The sequence below is a fragment of the Blennius ocellaris genome (genome assembly GCF_963422515.1).
Source record: "Blennius ocellaris genome assembly, contig: SUPER_13_unloc_1, whole genome shotgun sequence".
Taxonomy (NCBI): domain Eukaryota; kingdom Metazoa; phylum Chordata; class Actinopteri; order Blenniiformes; family Blenniidae; genus Blennius; species Blennius ocellaris.
The window spans coordinates 1,698,329-1,716,655 of NW_027662313.1; the positions used below are offsets into that span (position 1 = coordinate 1,698,329).

An 18,327-nucleotide genomic window follows, 5' to 3' on the forward strand; every position below is an offset into this window, starting at 1 on the left:
AGTGTGCATTCATGTGTTTGTGAAATCCTTGGGCTGCTGTTTGTTAGCACTCTGTGTGTGTGTGTGTGTGTGTGTGTGTGTGTGTGTGTGTGTGTGTGTGTGTGTGTGTGTGTGTGTGTGTGTGTGTGTGTGTGTGTGTGTGTGTGTGTGTGTGTGTGTTGGCATGAAGCTAGATGTGGTTGCAGGATTCGGCATTCGGAACCGTGAAGGCTCATTCTTTAAAAAAAAAAAAAAAAAATGCTGGACTAATGCCAAAGTCTGGCAGAAGATTTGATGTGCAGAGTGCTCGGCAGTAACCCGCCACACAGCACAAGACAGTCCCAGTTAGGCTGGTTGAAAAGACTGGATTCAGAAAAGACACTAGACCTAAAGACTAAACCTGTCTGGTCGCAAGTATTCTGCAGAGAAATCCCTGGGTTGTTTATTCAAGTGAGAGGAGAAAACACATACAAAACAAATAGAGCCAATTGTCATCCTACAGACAAGAGCAATAAGAATCATAAACAAATTCACCTACAGAGAACCAACAAACCAACTTTTCATCAAACTTAATAAATTAAAATGTAGGGATCTGGTTAACTATAAAAACTATCAAAATGATGTACAAAGTTAAAAATCAATCATTATCAAACAGCATCCAAAAGTTTTTTCAAGTGAGACAAGAGAAACATCATCTCAGAGGGATTTCCCTGTTCCAAACACAACCAGTGAGAACCAATATGAATGTCACTCCTCGGAGATAAAAGGAGTGACATTATGGAACAACTGCATTGATCAACTGAAATCATGTAATACAATAGGTAGGTTTAAACACCTCTTTGAAACTCACATTTTAAACAGATACAGAATAGAACAAGTAGGGAGAAAATTCTACCGCCATGCTTACCATGCATCTCGCAGTAACGTGCAGTGGTGTTTCAGTCAGGGCCAGCAGTTCACCCCCCCCCCCCCCCCCCCCTCCTCCTCCTCCTCCTCCCTGCCCAGCCCTACGGCCGCACATTACATTACACACTACAGTAAATATACAATCTGAATCCACTGACGACAGCAAGGCCAGCGCTCGAAACTCTGCTGGCCCTAAGGCGGTCCGTCAATAATACATCACAATCTGATTGGCTGATGATACTGTCACTCAACATTTTAACCCAATAGCAGCGTCCAGCTTCCTTCAGAGGGTAGCAATGAAGCTACTGCTAGCCCCAGCAGAGGAAAGGAGCTGTGATGCCTTTAGAGGACATGGGAGATTTGAGCTCCATAAAATAGAACCAGTCGTCTTCTGGATCAAGTTGCTGAAGTCACTGATTGATTCCAGAATCACTTTTTAACTATTAAAAAAGAAAGAACAATCATTTTGACAGGACTTGCAGTGCTAGACCTGCTGACCCCAAACAGCACACCACTGCTATCTAGTAATGTGTCCTTTTGGTTTTTGATTTGAATTTAGGTTTTTTAAATGTTATTGGTCTGATTTGATCAGATATTGAGGCCAACTATATTGTTGAATAGGACCTGAACAGTGCTTCAGGGTGAATTTGGGTGAAACATTGAGAAGGAATAAGGGGTAGGGCGAGATACGTTTTTTACTTCTTCCTACACCCTTTTCGAACACAATCTGGTTTTTGAAAGGATTAACGGCAGAGTTGGCTGTAATAGCTATTTGCATTTGATCAGTATTATATTTTTATTTTGTTTATACGTATATATGTATGTTTTTGTTTTGTTTGAAACAAACATGTAACAAGCACTGCTATGCTGACCCCTCCCCCCACATGGTCAGAGCACTGACAGACTGTTTTCATAGAACAAAAAGTCCCATTTTCACTCTCCAGGAGTTTTAATCTCAGCAAAAACAATGAAAACAACAGAAATGAGCTCTTCCAGAAAGTTGCAATCAAAGTTGAAGTGTTTTTGTCTGCGTTTGTTGTGATGGTCAGCTTTATTTATACAGCGCCAAACAACACAGTCACCTCTCGCCAGTTTGACGGAGAAAACCCAAGCTGCATGAGCAACAGAAGCAACCCTTTATTAGGAAGGAACCTACAGAACCAGACCAGAGGAGGAGAAACCCCAGACCCAGAGCGAGAGCTGGGCGATATGGCCTCAAATCAATATCAGGATCTATTGATCAGTTCACCTTAATAATGATAAATGGATGATAACGACTCCACTGCACACAAACTGTTTGTCCACCAGATGTAGCAGTTATATTGATAGTACGACTCCCTGGACCTGTTTATTACCACTTTAAAGGACTGTGAAACTACACTGTCTGAAAATACATGAAGAAAATACAAATGAAGTACTTTTACTTGTTAAGATGTATTGAAGAGATGATGAGTACACATGACTTGAAATGAGAAGGACTGAGAGCAAATTCTACCGTGACTTCGTCTGTATTGCACCTGAAAACATGGATTTCTCCACAGTGAGATGAAAAAAGACCTTGTAACCTAGTTCTCCTGACAGAAGTTCCATGTTGTGTGTGTAAAGTGACTTAGCGTCCAGCGCTACACGGCGCTCTGCCACTGATGAAGCACTGATTCCTGCAGCTCGCATCACTCTGCCCTCTGAATCTAAAGACGGAGGATTTGCTTCCATGGCTTCTAAAGTCGTTCACTTCAGCCACCGCTACAACTTCTGAACCTCCTCTCTCCATTTTTGTTACAGACTGGAGGGGTGGAGTCACGTCTCACACGCAGTACAGCGTCTTAAAGGGACAGGCGACCTACACACTCAAAACCAACCTTTCTTTTTTCTTGTTAAACACCGAACACACCGACATGGGCAAAATGACCTCAGTCATTTTCCTACATTTCAGGACCGATCATGTGTGTAACCATGTACGTTGTGGTACTCGTACCGTTCGGTGCAGGCACGTTCCGTCCGGTCCAGAGGTGTACCGCAGTACAAACATTTTAACACCAGGGCTGGACATTAAGGCTCGTCTGAACGTCCGGGGCTTGGAAAAGCTTTGCTCGGGCAACTGAATCATCCACCCAACTTGCCCGAACGTCCTCCTGGTTTTTTGGCGATATTTTGATGGGTTTTTGTTGTTGTTGGTGTTTTTCACTTTGTATCATCAACAGATCATTCCATCGCTGGGCGTGGCCATTTCTCACCCCGAGAGCGCGATCACATGATTCTCGCGTGAACGCCGATGTTAGCGTGGGAAAACTCTTGGTATGAGAAGACCGGGGCCGATCGCAACCACTATTTTCTTCCCGATTCGTGTTCCGCACTCTGGTCAGTGACACGGTGATAAAACGATGTATTTTGGACTATTTTGACTTCCAATCCCGAAGTTTCATAACTTTTTATGGTTCAGAAAAGAGGTTGGCTGAGCAGGAAGAGGAACAGGGACAGGATTTGATTTGTTAATAGAATCAAAATACATGACACACATTAAACATGTTATTAAAAAATGTATATGATAAAAAGTGACCAATACAATAAATAAGGTGTGGCGGTATGTAGCAGTAGGGTGTGACAGCTGCAGTCTTAATACTATCACATTTATTTCAGACCAACAGCAAAAAGCCCAAAGGTCAGCCTCAAATAAACACTGTGGGAGTCAATTCAACTCTGTGGGAGTCAATTCAACTCTGTGGGAGTCAATTCAACTCTATGGGAGTCAATTCAACTCTATGGGAGTCAATTCAACTCTGTGGGAGTCAATTCAACTCTGTGGGAGTCAATTCAACTCTGTGGGAGTCAATTCAACTCTGTGGGAGTCAATTCAACTCTGTGCTTTTTGCTGTGAATAACAAAGTTAAAATATAGATCATTATTCCTTCAGATTGAAGAGCATGAAGAGATAAACCTTCCCTGAAAGTTTCATTGAGAGATCTTGATTATTAAAGAAAGTACAAGTGTTTTTTAAGTAAGAAGTTATGTTGGTTGAGTTCATACATTACCCAAGATTATACATTTACATTAAACTTCAGGCAAGTCTAACTTTGTCCGGACAAGTAAAACGTTTTTTTTCCCCCATTTTCCCCTTAACTGAGTGCCGAACCGTGACTTCTGTACCGAGGTACAAACCACACCAGGATTTTTGTCTACACCTAGTATCGGTAAATGTTCCATTTATTGCCCAAGAGCCAGAGGAGGAGAAACCTACAGAACCAGAACCAGAGGAGGAGAAACCTACAGAACCAGACCCAGAGGAGGAGAAACCTACAGAACCAGACCCAGAGGAGGAGAAACCTACAGAACCAGAACCAGAGGAGGAGAAACCTACAGAACCAGAACCAGAGGAAGAGAAACCTACAGAACCAGAACCAGAGGAGGAGAAACCTACAGAACCAGACCCAGAGGAGGAGAAACCTACAGAACCAGAACCAGAGGAGGAGAAACCTACAGAACCAGAACCAGAGGAGGAGAAACCTACAGAACCAGAACCAGAGGAAGAGAAACCTACAGAACCAGAACCAGAGGAGGAGAAACCTACAGAACCAGAACCAGAGGAAGAGAAACCTACAGAACCAGACCCAGAGGAAGAGAAACCTACAGAACCAGAACCAGAGGAAGAGAAACCTACAGAACCAGACCCAGAGGAGGAGAAACCTACAGAACCAGAACCAGAGGAAGAGAAACCTACAGAACCAGAACCAGAGGAGGAGAAACCTACAGAACCAGAACCAGAGGAAGAGAAACCTACAGAACCAGACCCAGAGGAGGAGAAACCTACAGAACCAGAACCAGAGGAGGAGAAACCTACAGAACCAGACCCAGAGGAGGAGAAACCTACAGAACCAGAACCAGAGGAGGAGAAACCTACAGAACCAGAACCAGAGGAGGAGAAACCTACAGAACCAGAACCAGAGGAGGAGAAACCTACAGAACCAGACCCAGAGGAAGAGAAACCTACAGAACCAGACCCAGAGGAGGAGAAACCTACAGAACCAGACCCAGAGGAGGAGAAACCTACAGAACCAGACCCAGAGGAGGAGAAACCTACAGAACCAGAACCAGAGGAGGAGAAACCTACAGAACCAGACCCAGAGGAGGAGAAACCTACAGAACCAGACCCAGAGGAAGAGAAACCTACAGAACCAGACCCAGAGGAAGAGAAACCTACAGAACCAGACCCAGAGGAGGAGAAACCTACAGAACCAGACCCAGAGGAGGAGAAACCTACAGAACCAGAACCAGAGGAGGAGAAACCTACAGAACCAGAACCAGAGGAGGAGAAACCTACAGAACCAGACCCAGAGGAAGAGAAACCTACAGAACCAGACCCAGAGGAGGAGAAACCTACAGAACCAGACCCAGAGGAGGAGAAACCTACAGAACCAGACCCAGAGGAGGAGAAACCTACAGAACCAGAACCAGAGGAAGAGAAACCTACAGAACCAGAACCAGAGGAAGAGAAACCTACAGAACCAGACCCAGAGGAGGAGAAACCTACAGAACCAGACCCAGAGGAGGAGAAACCTACAGAACCAGAACCAGAGGAGGAGAAACCTACAGAACCAGAACCAGAGGAAGAGAAACCTACAGAACCAGAACCAGAGGAAGAGAAACCTACAGAACCAGAACCAGAGGAGGAGAAACCTACAGAACCAGACCCAGAGGAGGAGAAACCTACAGAACCAGACCCAGAGGAGGAGAAACCTACAGAACCAGACCCAGAGGAGGAGAAACCTACAGAACCAGACCCAGAGGAGGAGAAACCTACAGAACCAGACCCAGAGGAGGAGAAACCTACAGAACCAGAACCAGAGGAAGAGAAACCTACAGAACCAGACCCAGAGGAGGAGAAACCTACAGAACCAGAACCAGAGGAAGAGAAACCTACAGAACCAGAACCAGAGGAGGAGAAACCTACAGAACCAGAACCAGAGGAAGAGAAACCTACAGAACCAGAACCAGAGGAAGAGAAACCTACAGAACCAGAACCAGAGGAGGAGAAACCTACAGAACCAGACCCAGAGGAGGAGAAACCTACAGAACCAGACCCAGAGGAGGAGAAACCTACAGAACCAGACCCAGAGGAGGAGAAACCTACAGAACCAGACCCAGAGGAGGAGAAACCTACAGAACCAGAACCAGAGGAAGAGAAACCTACAGAACCAGACCCAGAGGAGGAGAAACCTACAGAACCAGAACCAGAGGAAGAGAAACCTACAGAACCAGAACCAGAGGAGGAGAAACCTACAGAACCAGAACCAGAGGAAGAGAAACCTACAGAACCAGAACCAGAGGAAGAGAAACCTACAGAACCAGAACCAGAGGAGGAGAAACCTACAGAACCAGACCCAGAGGAGGAGAAACCTACAGAACCAGACCCAGAGGAGGAGAAACCTACAGAACCAGACCCAGAGGAGGAGAAACCTACAGAACCAGACCCAGAGGAGGAGAAACCTACAGAACCAGAACCAGAGGAAGAGAAACCTACAGAACCAGACCCAGAGGAGGAGAAACCTACAGAACCAGACCCAGAGGAAGAGAAACCTACAGAACCAGAGGAGGAGAAACCTACAGAACCAGAACCTACAGAACCAGACCCAGAGGAGGAGAAATTGGGTGAAAGTGAAAGTTCTGAATTCTCCCTTTTTTTCACAATACCTCAATATTGTTTTGTATTATCCGTTATTAACATTCTGAATCAATGGAATACTTTGAACAACAAAAACACTGAAAATGTTCCTTCATATCGCGACAAATCAAGAGACTACAGGACGACAAATATGTGATAAAATAGGCCGTTTGATCTATACAGTAGTTTTGGAGAAAAAAAAAACCGGACGTACCTTGTATTTATGAAGTTTCAATTACTATTTACGATGTTAAATATTTCATTTTTTAGATGTTTTGGTACCCGATTTGAGTAATTTCATCTTTCTTTAACCAGAATCTTTTCGACAATTTTGACAGAATAGAACAGAAAAACTTTATAAATCCCAGAGGGAAATTCCTTGAAGCATTGCTCCACACAGAACAAATACAAAGAAAGTTGAATATCAAATAGTAGAAGATGGAAATTCAATAATTATTTTAATTATTATGCACAAGACTTAATTTGACAAATATAAGCATAGAAAATATCAAATTAACCAAAACACAGCAAACGCCAGGAGGAGTTATGGAGTCTTGTGGCCACAGGAAGGAACAACATGTGTTTCTCCTTTCTAAAGCCTGGTAAACACTACAGGGTTGTTGAAAGCTCCACAGATCAAGAGACACACACTTCTGACCTGATGGTGTGAGATGTGAACTACGTAGCCCAACACACTAACCGAGCCTTACAGAGTATTAGGCTTTGTACCATAGACTTCTATAAAGCAACACACACACACACACACACACACACACGGTTGTGTGTTCCTGTGCTGTGCAGGGGCTGGTAACGTGAAACACCTTGTCACGCAAAACAAAATCTGTGAGAAATGTGACCTTTAAACCTAATTAAACGGGCTTGGAGGCAGAGGAAATTCCTCAATCTTTTTTTGTAGTCGAGGTACTCGAATAACTTGAGGAATTGTTGCAGCCTGACTTCAGTGTCGTTGCATGAAACGATAGAATTAAGTTGAGGAGTGTGCTCACTTTTGTGAACTACTGCTGCAGCTGTACGTTTGTCCATTGTCTGCTACTCCATCAAGCTGTTTATACAGTTAAAGCGTTAAACATTGGCAGATTAATGTTGTGTGCTGGAAACTCCTTATTGCCGCCATTGGCGCTTTGTGACCTCCAGGACGAGGCTGCAGCCATTTTTCTTCCACCCTGGAAAACGACACAAGCCCATTCCTTTGCCTATCTCATAGCTAGCCCTACGCCAAGCTTCTGTGGGAGGCACGCAGCTTCAGAGACATGCTTTCTCTGCAGATTGCTTTTTTCTGCTCAACATCGGATGAGTGAAATAAGGACGTCTACATATTATTGAACAGTTTGTTCCCCAACTATTGTATTTCTGGACTACAAGTCGCTCCAAGAACCGACTTTTAATCTGGAAAGGCAAGTTATTGACTCTGATGGTTTCCAGTGTGAAAATGACCGCCGGTGGCAGGTTGGTCCATCTCTGCAACATTTCGGCCCGTGGCCACATCAAATGTGAGGTTGTTAAGCCAACCAGCTGATCAATATATCTATGTTGGGCTTGACGGGGGGGGGGGACCCATCCACGATCAGTTTCACTTCATTTCTGGAAAGTCTGAATGTTTTTCATCCTGAATCAGTCAAATGTTGATATTCTGGCTGGAGCTGCGGCGACGCAATCTTTGATATCCCAGAAACCCTTGCAACAGGTTCCCCTGACGTCAGTCAGGGGAACCTGGCACCTGGTACCAGGGTGCCAGGGTGCCAGGGTACCAGGGTGTCAAGGTTCCAGGTGCCACCTGGAACCTTGACACCCTTGGCGTCAGTCAGGAAACATCAACACTTTGATGGTTTGTCTGTAAACATCTGGACTTTGGTGTGAAGGATTTGGGAAACTGCAGGTTAAAATTAGAGGAAATGAGAGAAAATGGTCTAGTTTTGTTTTATTCTCTGGGCAGAATCACTCCTTTATGGGAAGAAGATTTTAAAGTGTTTTTCTGGTATCAAAGGAAACCGGCACTATGACTGCCACGGTTTAATCCAAAACATTTTCGCCCTTTCTGTCCCATTGAGTCGATTGCATTTTAGGCAGAGTGTAGCACACTGTGTGTCCAGAGAAGCACATTCACAGTTTTTGTTATGTCGTCCTAACCGGTTAGAATAAGCTGATGAGACAAAGAGCAAAATGCTCCCAATAATATACTGTTCAGGCTGATTAGTGTACCTTTAAGTTGGACACAAAGTCTTTATTTCCAAGCAACAGCGAGTATTAATGCCCTCCACCCTGCAGTAAATAACTTCACGCTCTGCAGGCTCTAATGAATCCTTGTAAGCTTGCGGAGTGAAGGGAAAAGTGTGTTTGAAAGTCTTCTCACCTTTAATCTTGACAGTGGGGGAGTTGGGTCCGGCGGACTGTTTCCTCCATCCTCTCCAGTTTTGACAGAGGCTCTCAGCCTCAGAGATGAAGGAGCACAGAGAGTCCTCCTCGAACCGGTCCGAGTCTTCGAAGGAGAACCTCTCCCCGTCCTCCCACTCGGCAAACATCAGTTCCATTACATCCACTTTCCAGCCGATCCCAAGTCCAGAGGCCTTTCTTGAAAAACAAGGTCCAACAGTGGAAGAGAGCCTGAAGCCTGGGGGGAAGGGAGGCCACAATAACCAAAACACAGCTGAGGGGCTTACTGCTGGGCCTCCAACACAGCAACACAATACACACTGTGGCTTTAACGCGCCTGCACAGAAAGTCAAAGTCTGTCAGATGCTTCTTTTAAATGCTAACCAACCTACTAGTGTTCTTTCACTTTGCACAGGAGGGTCTCGCGTCTGTTTGACCATGCTGCAGATAGAGGGGCAAAGTCAGCCAATAGAGCTCCACAAGAGGAAGAAACCTACACAGAGCAAAGCTGGCCACTTCCACTCAGTGTGCTGCTAACTTCACACTGCCACCATGGAGAACACGCCGTGGGACTAGAGCTCAGAGCAAGTATGAAGGGGTTTGCTTTCATCCTGACATCCTGCCTGGCTCAGCCAGTCCGGTCCCTTACAGTGGAGCTGGACACTGTGCCTCCCCCAGAAGACTCTGCCCCCTCACCCCCCAGCAGGATATATCCCCTCGAGCAGGCTCTGCACCCCCGTCAACCAGGCACACTTTGTCTCCCCTGGGATGGCTCTATCACCCTTCCTCCCCAGAAGGCTTCGTCTCCCCCGGATGACTGTTTCCCCCGGCAGGCTCTGTCCCCCCTGACTAGCTCCGTCTCCCCCTGTCCCCCCTGACTGTCTTCGTCTCACCCTTATGGCTCTTCCTCCCCCGGGCTGACTGTCCCTGCCGACTGGCTCTGTCTCCCCAAGGATGGCTAATCCCTCCAGGAAGCTCTGTGCCTCCCTCAGGCTGACTCTATCCCCTCCAGAGGGCTCTGGACTCCCCCCCCAGAAGGCTGTCTCCCCTGGGATGGCTCTATCCCCACCCTTCCAGCAATCTGTATCACCCCTTCCAGCAGGCTCTCCCCCCACCCCCCAGAAGGCTCTATCCCCTCCAAAAGGCTCCGCCTCCTCTGGGCTCAATCGAACCTGCAGCTCGCAGTGTTTACGTTATGGAGGATGCGAGGAGGAATGAGCCGACTTTAGCTACACGACGGGGTTCGGGATTTTAGCTGCATACCGAGTTACACAAACGTGTGTCATCCGGCTCAGAATACATCTAGTTTGCAGGCCGACGAGCAGATATTCCAGAGGAGTTTATCGGAGTTGGAGCCGCTCGCAGTGCCGCTGTAGCCGCAGTGCTAGCCCCGGTGGCTAACTCCAGCTAGCTCGGTTAGCTGTTTGTTTACATCCGCTCACTCGGAACGATAGCTTTGTTTTCCGCCTCTCCTTCACAAACTGACCGCCACTAACTTTCTGTTCGCCTCTGATTTCAATATTAATCCTCACAAATAGGACAATCCCCGTCCTTTGTATCTCGGGCTCCGTGTGCCGCTGAAAGTTGGTGTATTCCTCCGTCAGATCACGAGAAGTAATCCAGCGACTTCTTCCGGTTCTCGGCTGTCCCGGCGTCTGACAACCGGAATCCCCCAGACGACGTCCAGGCTCCGCTTGTCCAGGCTCCGCTTGTCCAGGCTGCCTCAGCGGATCAGTCTCCCTCCAGAGGATCAGTAGCCGGGGGAAGATGGCTCTCCTCTCCCGCAGCTCCGCCTTCATCAGCTGATCATCACTTCCGGCGGCCAGCTCCGGTTCTTTTTTAATTTTAAATAAACTTTATTTAAAATTTCTGGTGTACAAAGAAATCAGTCATTCTGATTCACGATCTCAACTGTATCAGCACGCAGCAACAGGAATTACACTTACATGAAAACGACAAAGATCATTGACAGTAATATGGCACAGATGAAAAAAGAAAAGACAAACAAACAACAGACTTTATAGTGAGAATTGTGTGTGTCAACTAAATTGCTGAATGCTTTTGTGTGCATATTGATCATTGAGTGTTGGAAGTAACATGTTACAAAATTAATGCAAATGGGTAAATGATTATTAATGCAGTAAAATAATCGTACATCTTTGGTAATATTGAAACAGTTGCAACCTAAGTATCACGCATTACCATGAGTTTTAACCTGATTAGGTGTTGTTTTTAAAAATTATTTAAGAAATCGCCACCAGACAGAATAGCCATCAGTGCATCAGAGTTATTTCCTGTTGCTGGAATTCACTGAGATGACAACAGAAACTAATTCTACATTAGTGAGATGGACAAACTCCATTACATGTCATCGGAGAAAAGGACAAGAACTTTTTTTGGCCCACTGTTGATACAGGCTGTTCATTTGATTCGTTAGTAATTGTAATTAATTAATTGTGCCTGCCTCTGTAAGAGGCGTCGCACAATTATTACAATCCTGGGAAAGCGCCGTTTTTTTAAAATATTTTTATTCTTCCTCTGCCGCACAAAGTTTGACGGCCTACTAGTCCCACACCGTTTGGAGGACGTACACAGTGATATATCAAAACGTGCGCAATTATCGGGAATCCTGTGCATCCATTTAGATTATGGATATCGCAAACGGTTTCCGATCAACACGTAAAAAACGGCAAAGAATTTCCCATCCGCTTTACATGGGAGCCCAGAAAAAACAGAAAAAAAATCACACTTTTTCCACGCCACATCACGTCGCCAAATTTTCAGCCACAGACTCCAACTTACTCTTAAAACGTTGCCGCACTTGTCCTCTATTCACATATGTCCTCGGCTTTTTCACAAGTTTCACCAATTTTAAACTGAGCCTTCAAATGTCATCAACTTTTCCCTCCTTTTTCCAGTTTTGTATGGGTGTGTATGTGGAGAGGTTAGAGTGAGGAGATTTCGGCTAGAGGGAGAGAAACTGCCGTTTTACAAAAAAAATACTTTTTTATCTCTACATTTCTTCGTCTTTCTCAACATATTATACATCAAAATGTAGCTACAGGCGTTGTGCTTCTCACGAGGGGACACTTTTGTCTCAGAGAGACACGGTTCTCCCTCCAGGGGACTTAATTGACAGGGAGTGCAGGATTTTCTGTAACCCGCTCCCATGTATTTTGGGGAGACGTTTTCTCCCCAAATCCCCAAAGTTCAGCCATTTGTTTCAAGTCCTCACGGGGAGACGGAACCTCGTGAGGACACGAAAACCACACCGTACGTCCTTCAACTTCTCCCGACGCCCACGGTGAAGGAATTTTTCACCCAAGTGTCACGGTTCTCCAACTATAAGCAGTTGTTCGGGACCTGCGTTTGTGCTTTTTTGCCTATGTGGGTGACTCAGCAAACTCCATTTCACACAAGCTGCACCTAATCAGGATGATATCGCAGACTCAAGCAGCAAATCTGCCTGGCAACACACACGGCTCCTCTGATTGGCTGAACCAGTAACATGATGGTTGATCACACAGTGCTCACACACAGAGTAGCTTAGGCACCATACTTTTCAATGCATTTTAATGCTGATGCTAATGCCTTAGCATCAACACTTGTTAGCATGCCAACTAGCCTGCTAAAAAGTTTGTTCAATTGACCTGAAATTTGGAGGGTGGCCTCATGGGGGCACTGCGATCACGGCGCACTAGCTAATTAGCCGCCGCGCTAAGCTATTTGGCTCAGCATCTCAGAATGTGACGTAGCTCCAGATTCCAGCTCAGCCACACCTGGGAGGTATCCTCTGCGCTTTTCAGGCAAATCGCAGGTGTTAGCATCGCATGCAAACAAGTTTGTTCAAATCAGCTGAAATTTGGAGGGTGGCCTCGTGGTGGCGCTGCGATCGAGAATCACTAGCTAATGACATGGTTTCCACGTACTTAAATCGCTTTTAGCTGTTAGCATCGCATGCTAACAAGTTTCTTCAAATCAGCTGAAATTTGGAGGGTGGCCTCGTGGTGACGCTGCGATCGAGAATCACTAGCTAATGACATGGTTTCCACTAACTTAAATCGCAGGTGTTATCATTGCATGCTAAAAAGTTTGTTCAAATGAGCTGAAATTTGGAAGGTGGCCTCGTTGTGGCGCTGCGATCGAGAATCACAAGCTACTGACATGGTTTCCACGTACTTTTGACCCCGCCGCGGCCTCACTCGTTAGCAGGGGGCGGCAGGTGGCAGGCACAATAAAATTTCCGCGGGAATTTTCTAGTTATTATTATCATTATGTTATTGGAAGGGGGCCCCAAAATAAAATCCTGCTAAGGGCCCCCACTTGGCCAGGGGCGGCCCTGGTACAAACTATTGTTGTAGTACCTTGTGCTCTCATTCGTGGTGTTACATCCACAGCTGGATGACTCCTCCAGATGTTTGTGGGATTTTGAGGCACAACCAACATGCAGCAGCCTTTACAAAGTTTGCACTGCAATCCTGCGAAACAAGAGATGTAGTCACATTATTTTTGTTTATTTTCATTTTAAATAGAAAACTGCCTCTGAAAAAAGAAGAAGTCAATCATCATTTATATTCGTTATAACTTTCTGTTCACTTTACTGTGTTGATTTCACTGCAGTATTTACATTATTTAACTTTTTATACTTCTCTTAACTTATTATATTCATAGCCTGTATATATGTTATGTCAATTATTTCTATTGTTAGTGTGTGAAATTCTTTTTTTTTATGCAGATGTGAAGACAACTGCAATTTCAGTTCTCTGTATATGTGTGGCACAGACAAACATTTAACTTTATTGACAAACATCTAAATGATTCGTTCCATTATGTTATACATTTGATTAAAAATTTCTCTCATAACCTTGAATAATTTTCTCATGTGAACGTGCTGATAAAAACTTTCATCCCAGATAGATGCTTCCTATTAAGATGCCGGATTATAATAAATTAATTATTAATCACATTTTAGTGACCGAGGATGAATAGTCATGTAATTTTACACAAAGACACATGGTGGCACAAAGTGATAATATATATATATATTTATACACACACACGGCATCTATCTGGGATAAAAATACAGCAGCAAACTCGTTGTATACATCCATTAATACAGAATGATATGATTACTGGTGCAGTTCAATGTCGGCACATTCTTAATTCTTAACACACCAAAAGTTACTAGAGAAAGTTTTCACAAGACAAGAAATGACACTTTATACACCAAAACAAGGCACGAGGATAGAAAGAGCAACTTAAACGTTCATTGCTCCTAACTTAACCACAAAACTCCTCCTTCTCTCATTAACACTGATAAACTACTGCTTCTTATTAGAGCAGGATGATCGTTTCTATATAGACAACAAGGCAAATCTTTACCTTATGAGAAGACAATCCTCCTCCTGTTGACATACGAAAGATGGAAAAAAGAAACGATAAATGTGCATCTTTTCAGCGAATGACTTCTTTTTGGCGTCACTTCCTGTACATCGTTTCTGTGAACGTCACTTCCTATACGTCGCTTCTGTGAACGTCGCTTCTGTGAATGTCGCTTCTGTGAACGTCGCTTCTGTGAACGTCACTTCCTGAACGCCGCTTCTGTGAACGTCACTTCCTGTACGTCGCTTCTGTGAACGTCACTTCCTGTACGTCGCATCTGTGAACGTATCTTCCTGTACGTCGCTTCTGTGAACGTCACTTCCTGTACGCCGCTTCTGTGAACGTCACTTCCTGTACGTCGCATCTGTGAACGTCACTTCCTGTACGCCGCTTCTGTGAACGTCACTTCCTGTACGTCGCATCTGTGAACGTCACTTCCTGTACGCCGCTTCTGTGAACGTCACTTCCTGTACGTCGCATCTGTGAACGTCACTTCCTGTACGTCGCTTCTGTGAACGTCACTTCCTGTACGCCGCTTCTGTGAACGTCACTTCCTGTACGTCGCATCTGTGAACGTCACTTCCTGTACGTCGCTTCTGTGAACGTCACTTCCTGTACGTCGCATCTGTGAACGTCACTTCCTGTACGCCGCTTCTGTGAACGTCACTTCCTGTACGTTGCTTCCTGTACGTCGCTTCTGTGAACGTCACTTCCTGTACGCCGCTTCTGTGAACGTCACTTCCTGTACGTTGCTTCTGTGAACGTCACTTCCTGTACGTTGCTTCATGTACGTCGCTTCTGTGAACGTCACTTCCTGTACGCCGCTTCTGTGAACGTCACTTCCTGTACGTCGCTTCTGTGAACGTCGCTTCTGTGAATGTCGCTTCTGTGAACGTCGCTTCTGTGAACGTCACTTCCTGTACGTCGCTTCTGTGAACGTCACTTCCTGTACGTCGCTTCTGTGAACGTCACTTCCTGTACGCCGCTTCTGTGAACGTCACTTCCTGTACGCCACTTCTGTGAATGTCACTTCCTGTACGTTGCTTCTGTGAACGTCGCTTCTGTGAACGTCACTTCCTGTACGTCGCTTCTGTGAACGTCACTTCCTGTACGTCGCTTCTGTGAACGTCACTTCCTGAACGCCGATTCTGTGAACGTCACTTCCTGTACGTCGCTTCTGTGAACGTCACTTCCTGTACGTCGCATCTGTGAATGTCACTTCCTGTACGCCGCTTCTGTGAACGTCACTTCCTGTACGTTGCTTCTGTGAACGTCACTTCCTGTACGTTGCTTCCTGTACGTCGCTTCTGTGAACGTCATTTCCTGTACGTCGCTTCTGTGAACGTCACTTCCTGTACGCCGCTTCTGTGAACGTCACTTCCTGTACGTCGCTTCTGTGAACGTCATTTCCTGTACGTCGCTTCTGTGAACGTCACTTCCTGTACGCCGCTTCTGTGAACGTCACTTCCTGTACGCCGCTTCTGTGAACGTCACTTCCTGTACGTCGCTTCTGTGAAAGTTGCTTCTGTGAACGTCACTTCCTGTACGTCGCTTCTGTGAACGTCACTTCCTGTACGCCGCTTCTGTGAACGTCACTTCCTGTACGTCGCTTCTGTGAAAGTTGCTTCTGTGAACGTCACTTCCTGTACGTCGCTTCTGTGAACGTCACTTCCTGTACGTCGCTTCTGTGAACGTCACTTCCTGTACGTCGCTTCTGTGAACGTCACTTCCTGTACACCGCTTCTGTGAACGTCACTTCCTGTACGTCGCTTCTGTGAAAGTTGCTTCTGTGAACGTCACTTCCTGTACGTCGCTTCTGTGAACGTCACTTCCTGTACATCGTTTCTGTGAACGTCACTTCCTATACGTCGCTTCTGTGAACGTCGCTTCTGTGAATGTCGCTTCTGTGAACGTCGCTTCTGTGAACGTCACTTCCTGAATGCCGCTTCTGTGAACGTCACTTCCTGTATGTCGCTTCTGTGAACGTCACTTCCTGTACGTCGCATCTGTGAACGTCACTTCCTGTACGCCGCTTCTGTGAACGTCACTTCCTGTACGTTGCTTCTGTGAACGTCACTTCCTGTACGTTGCTTCATGTACGTCGCTTCTGTGAACGTCACTTCCTGTACGTCGCTTCTGTGAACGTCATTTCCTGTACGTCGCTTCTGTGAACGTCACTTCCTGTACGCCGCTTCTGTGAACGTCACTTCCTGTACGCCTCTTCTGTGAACGTCACTTCCTGTACGTTGCTTCTGTGAACGTCGCTTCTGTGAACGTCACTTCCTGTACGTCGCTTCTGTGAACGTCACTTCCTATACGTCGCTTCTGTGAACGTCACTTCCTGAACGTCACTTCCTGTACGCCGCTTCTGTGAACGTCACTTCCTGTACGTCGCTTCTGTGAACGTCGCTTCTGTGAACGTCGCTTCTGTGAACGTCGCTTCTGTGAACGTCACTTCCTGTACGTCGCTTCTGTGAACGTCACTTCCTGTACGTCGCATCTGTGAACGTCACTTCCTGTACGTCACATCTGTGAACGTCACTTCCTGTACGTCGCATCTGTGAACGTCACTTCCTGTACGCTGCTTCTGTGAACGTCACTTCCTGTACGCCGCTTCTGTGAATGTCACTTCCTGTACGTCGCTTCTGTGAAAGTTGCTTCTGTGAACGTCACTTCCTGTACGCCGCTTCTGTGAACGTCACTTCCTGTACGTCGCTTCTGTGAACGTCACTTCCTGTAAGCCGCTTCTGTGAACGTCACTTCCTGTAAGCCGCTTCTGTGAATGTCGCTTCTGTGAACGTCACTTCCTGTACGTCGCTTCTGTGAACGTCACTTCCTGTACGTCGCTTCTGTGAACGTCACTTCCTGTACGTCGCTTCTGTGAACGTCACTTCCTGTAAGCCGCTTCTGTGAATGTCGCTTCTGTGAACGTCACTTCCTGTACGTCGCTTCTGTGAATGTCGCTTCTGTGAACGTCACTTCCTGTACGTCGCTTCTGTGAACGTCACTTCCTGTACGTCGCTTCTGTGAACGTCACTTCCTGTACGTTGCTTCTGTGAACGTCACTTCCTGTACGTTGCTTCCTGTACGTCGCTTCTGTGAACGTCATTTCCTGTACGTCGCTTCTGTGAACGTCACTTCCTGTACGCCGCTTCTGTGAACGTCACTTACTATACGTCGCTTCTATGAACGTCATTTCCTGTACGTCGCTTCTGTGAACGTCACTTCCTGTACGCCGTTTCTGTGAACGTCACTTCCTGTACGCCGCTTCTGTGAACGTCACTTCCTGTACGTCGCTTCTGTGAACGTCACTTCCTGTACGTCGCTTCTGTGAAAGTTGCTTCTGTGAACGTCACTTCCTGTACGTCGCTTCTGTGAACGTCACTTCCTGTACGTCGCTTCTGTGAACGTCACTTCCTGTACGTCGCTTCTGTGAACGTCACTTCCTGTACACCGCTTCTGTGAACGTCACTTCCTGTACGTCGCTTCTGTGAAAGTTGCTTCTGTGAACGTCACTTCCTGTACGTCGCTTCTGTGAACGTCACTTCCTGTACATCGTTTCTGTGAACGTCACTTCCTATACGTCGCTTCTGTGAACGTCGCTTCTGTGAATGTCGCTTCTGTGAACGTCGCTTCTGTGAACGTCACTTCATGTATGTCGCTTCTGTGAACGTCACTTCCTGTACGTCGCATCTGTGAACGTCACTTCCTGTACGCCGCTTCTGTGAACGTCACTTCCTGTACGTTGCTTCTGTGAACGTCACTTCCTGTACGTTGCTTCATGTACGTCGCTTCTGTGAACGTCACTTCCTGTACGTCGCTTCTGTGAACGTCATTTCCTGTACGTCGCTTCTGTGAACGTCATTTCCTGTACGTCGCTTCTGTGAACGTCACTTCCTGAATGCCGCTTCTGTGAACGTCACTTCCTGTATGTCGCTTCTGTGAACGTCACTTCCTGTACGTCGCATCTGTGAACGTCACTTCCTGTACGCCGCTTCTGTGAACGTCACTTC

General features: G+C 46.1%; 1 protein-coding gene across 1 annotated transcript in view; it reads right to left on the reverse strand.

Annotated features, from left to right (window-relative positions):
- Positions 1-9,588, reverse strand: part of LOC308138906 (zinc finger SWIM domain-containing protein 8-like) — a 35,862-nt gene extending 26,274 nt beyond the window's left edge. Inside the window, exon 1 of the mRNA XM_080521211.1 lies at positions 8,913-9,588. Coding sequence (XP_080377337.1) covers positions 8,913-9,090 — 178 coding nt within the window. The 5' untranslated portion in view covers positions 9,091-9,588. The remainder of the gene's footprint in view (positions 1-8,912) is intronic.
- Positions 9,589-18,327: the final 8,739 nt, after the last annotated feature.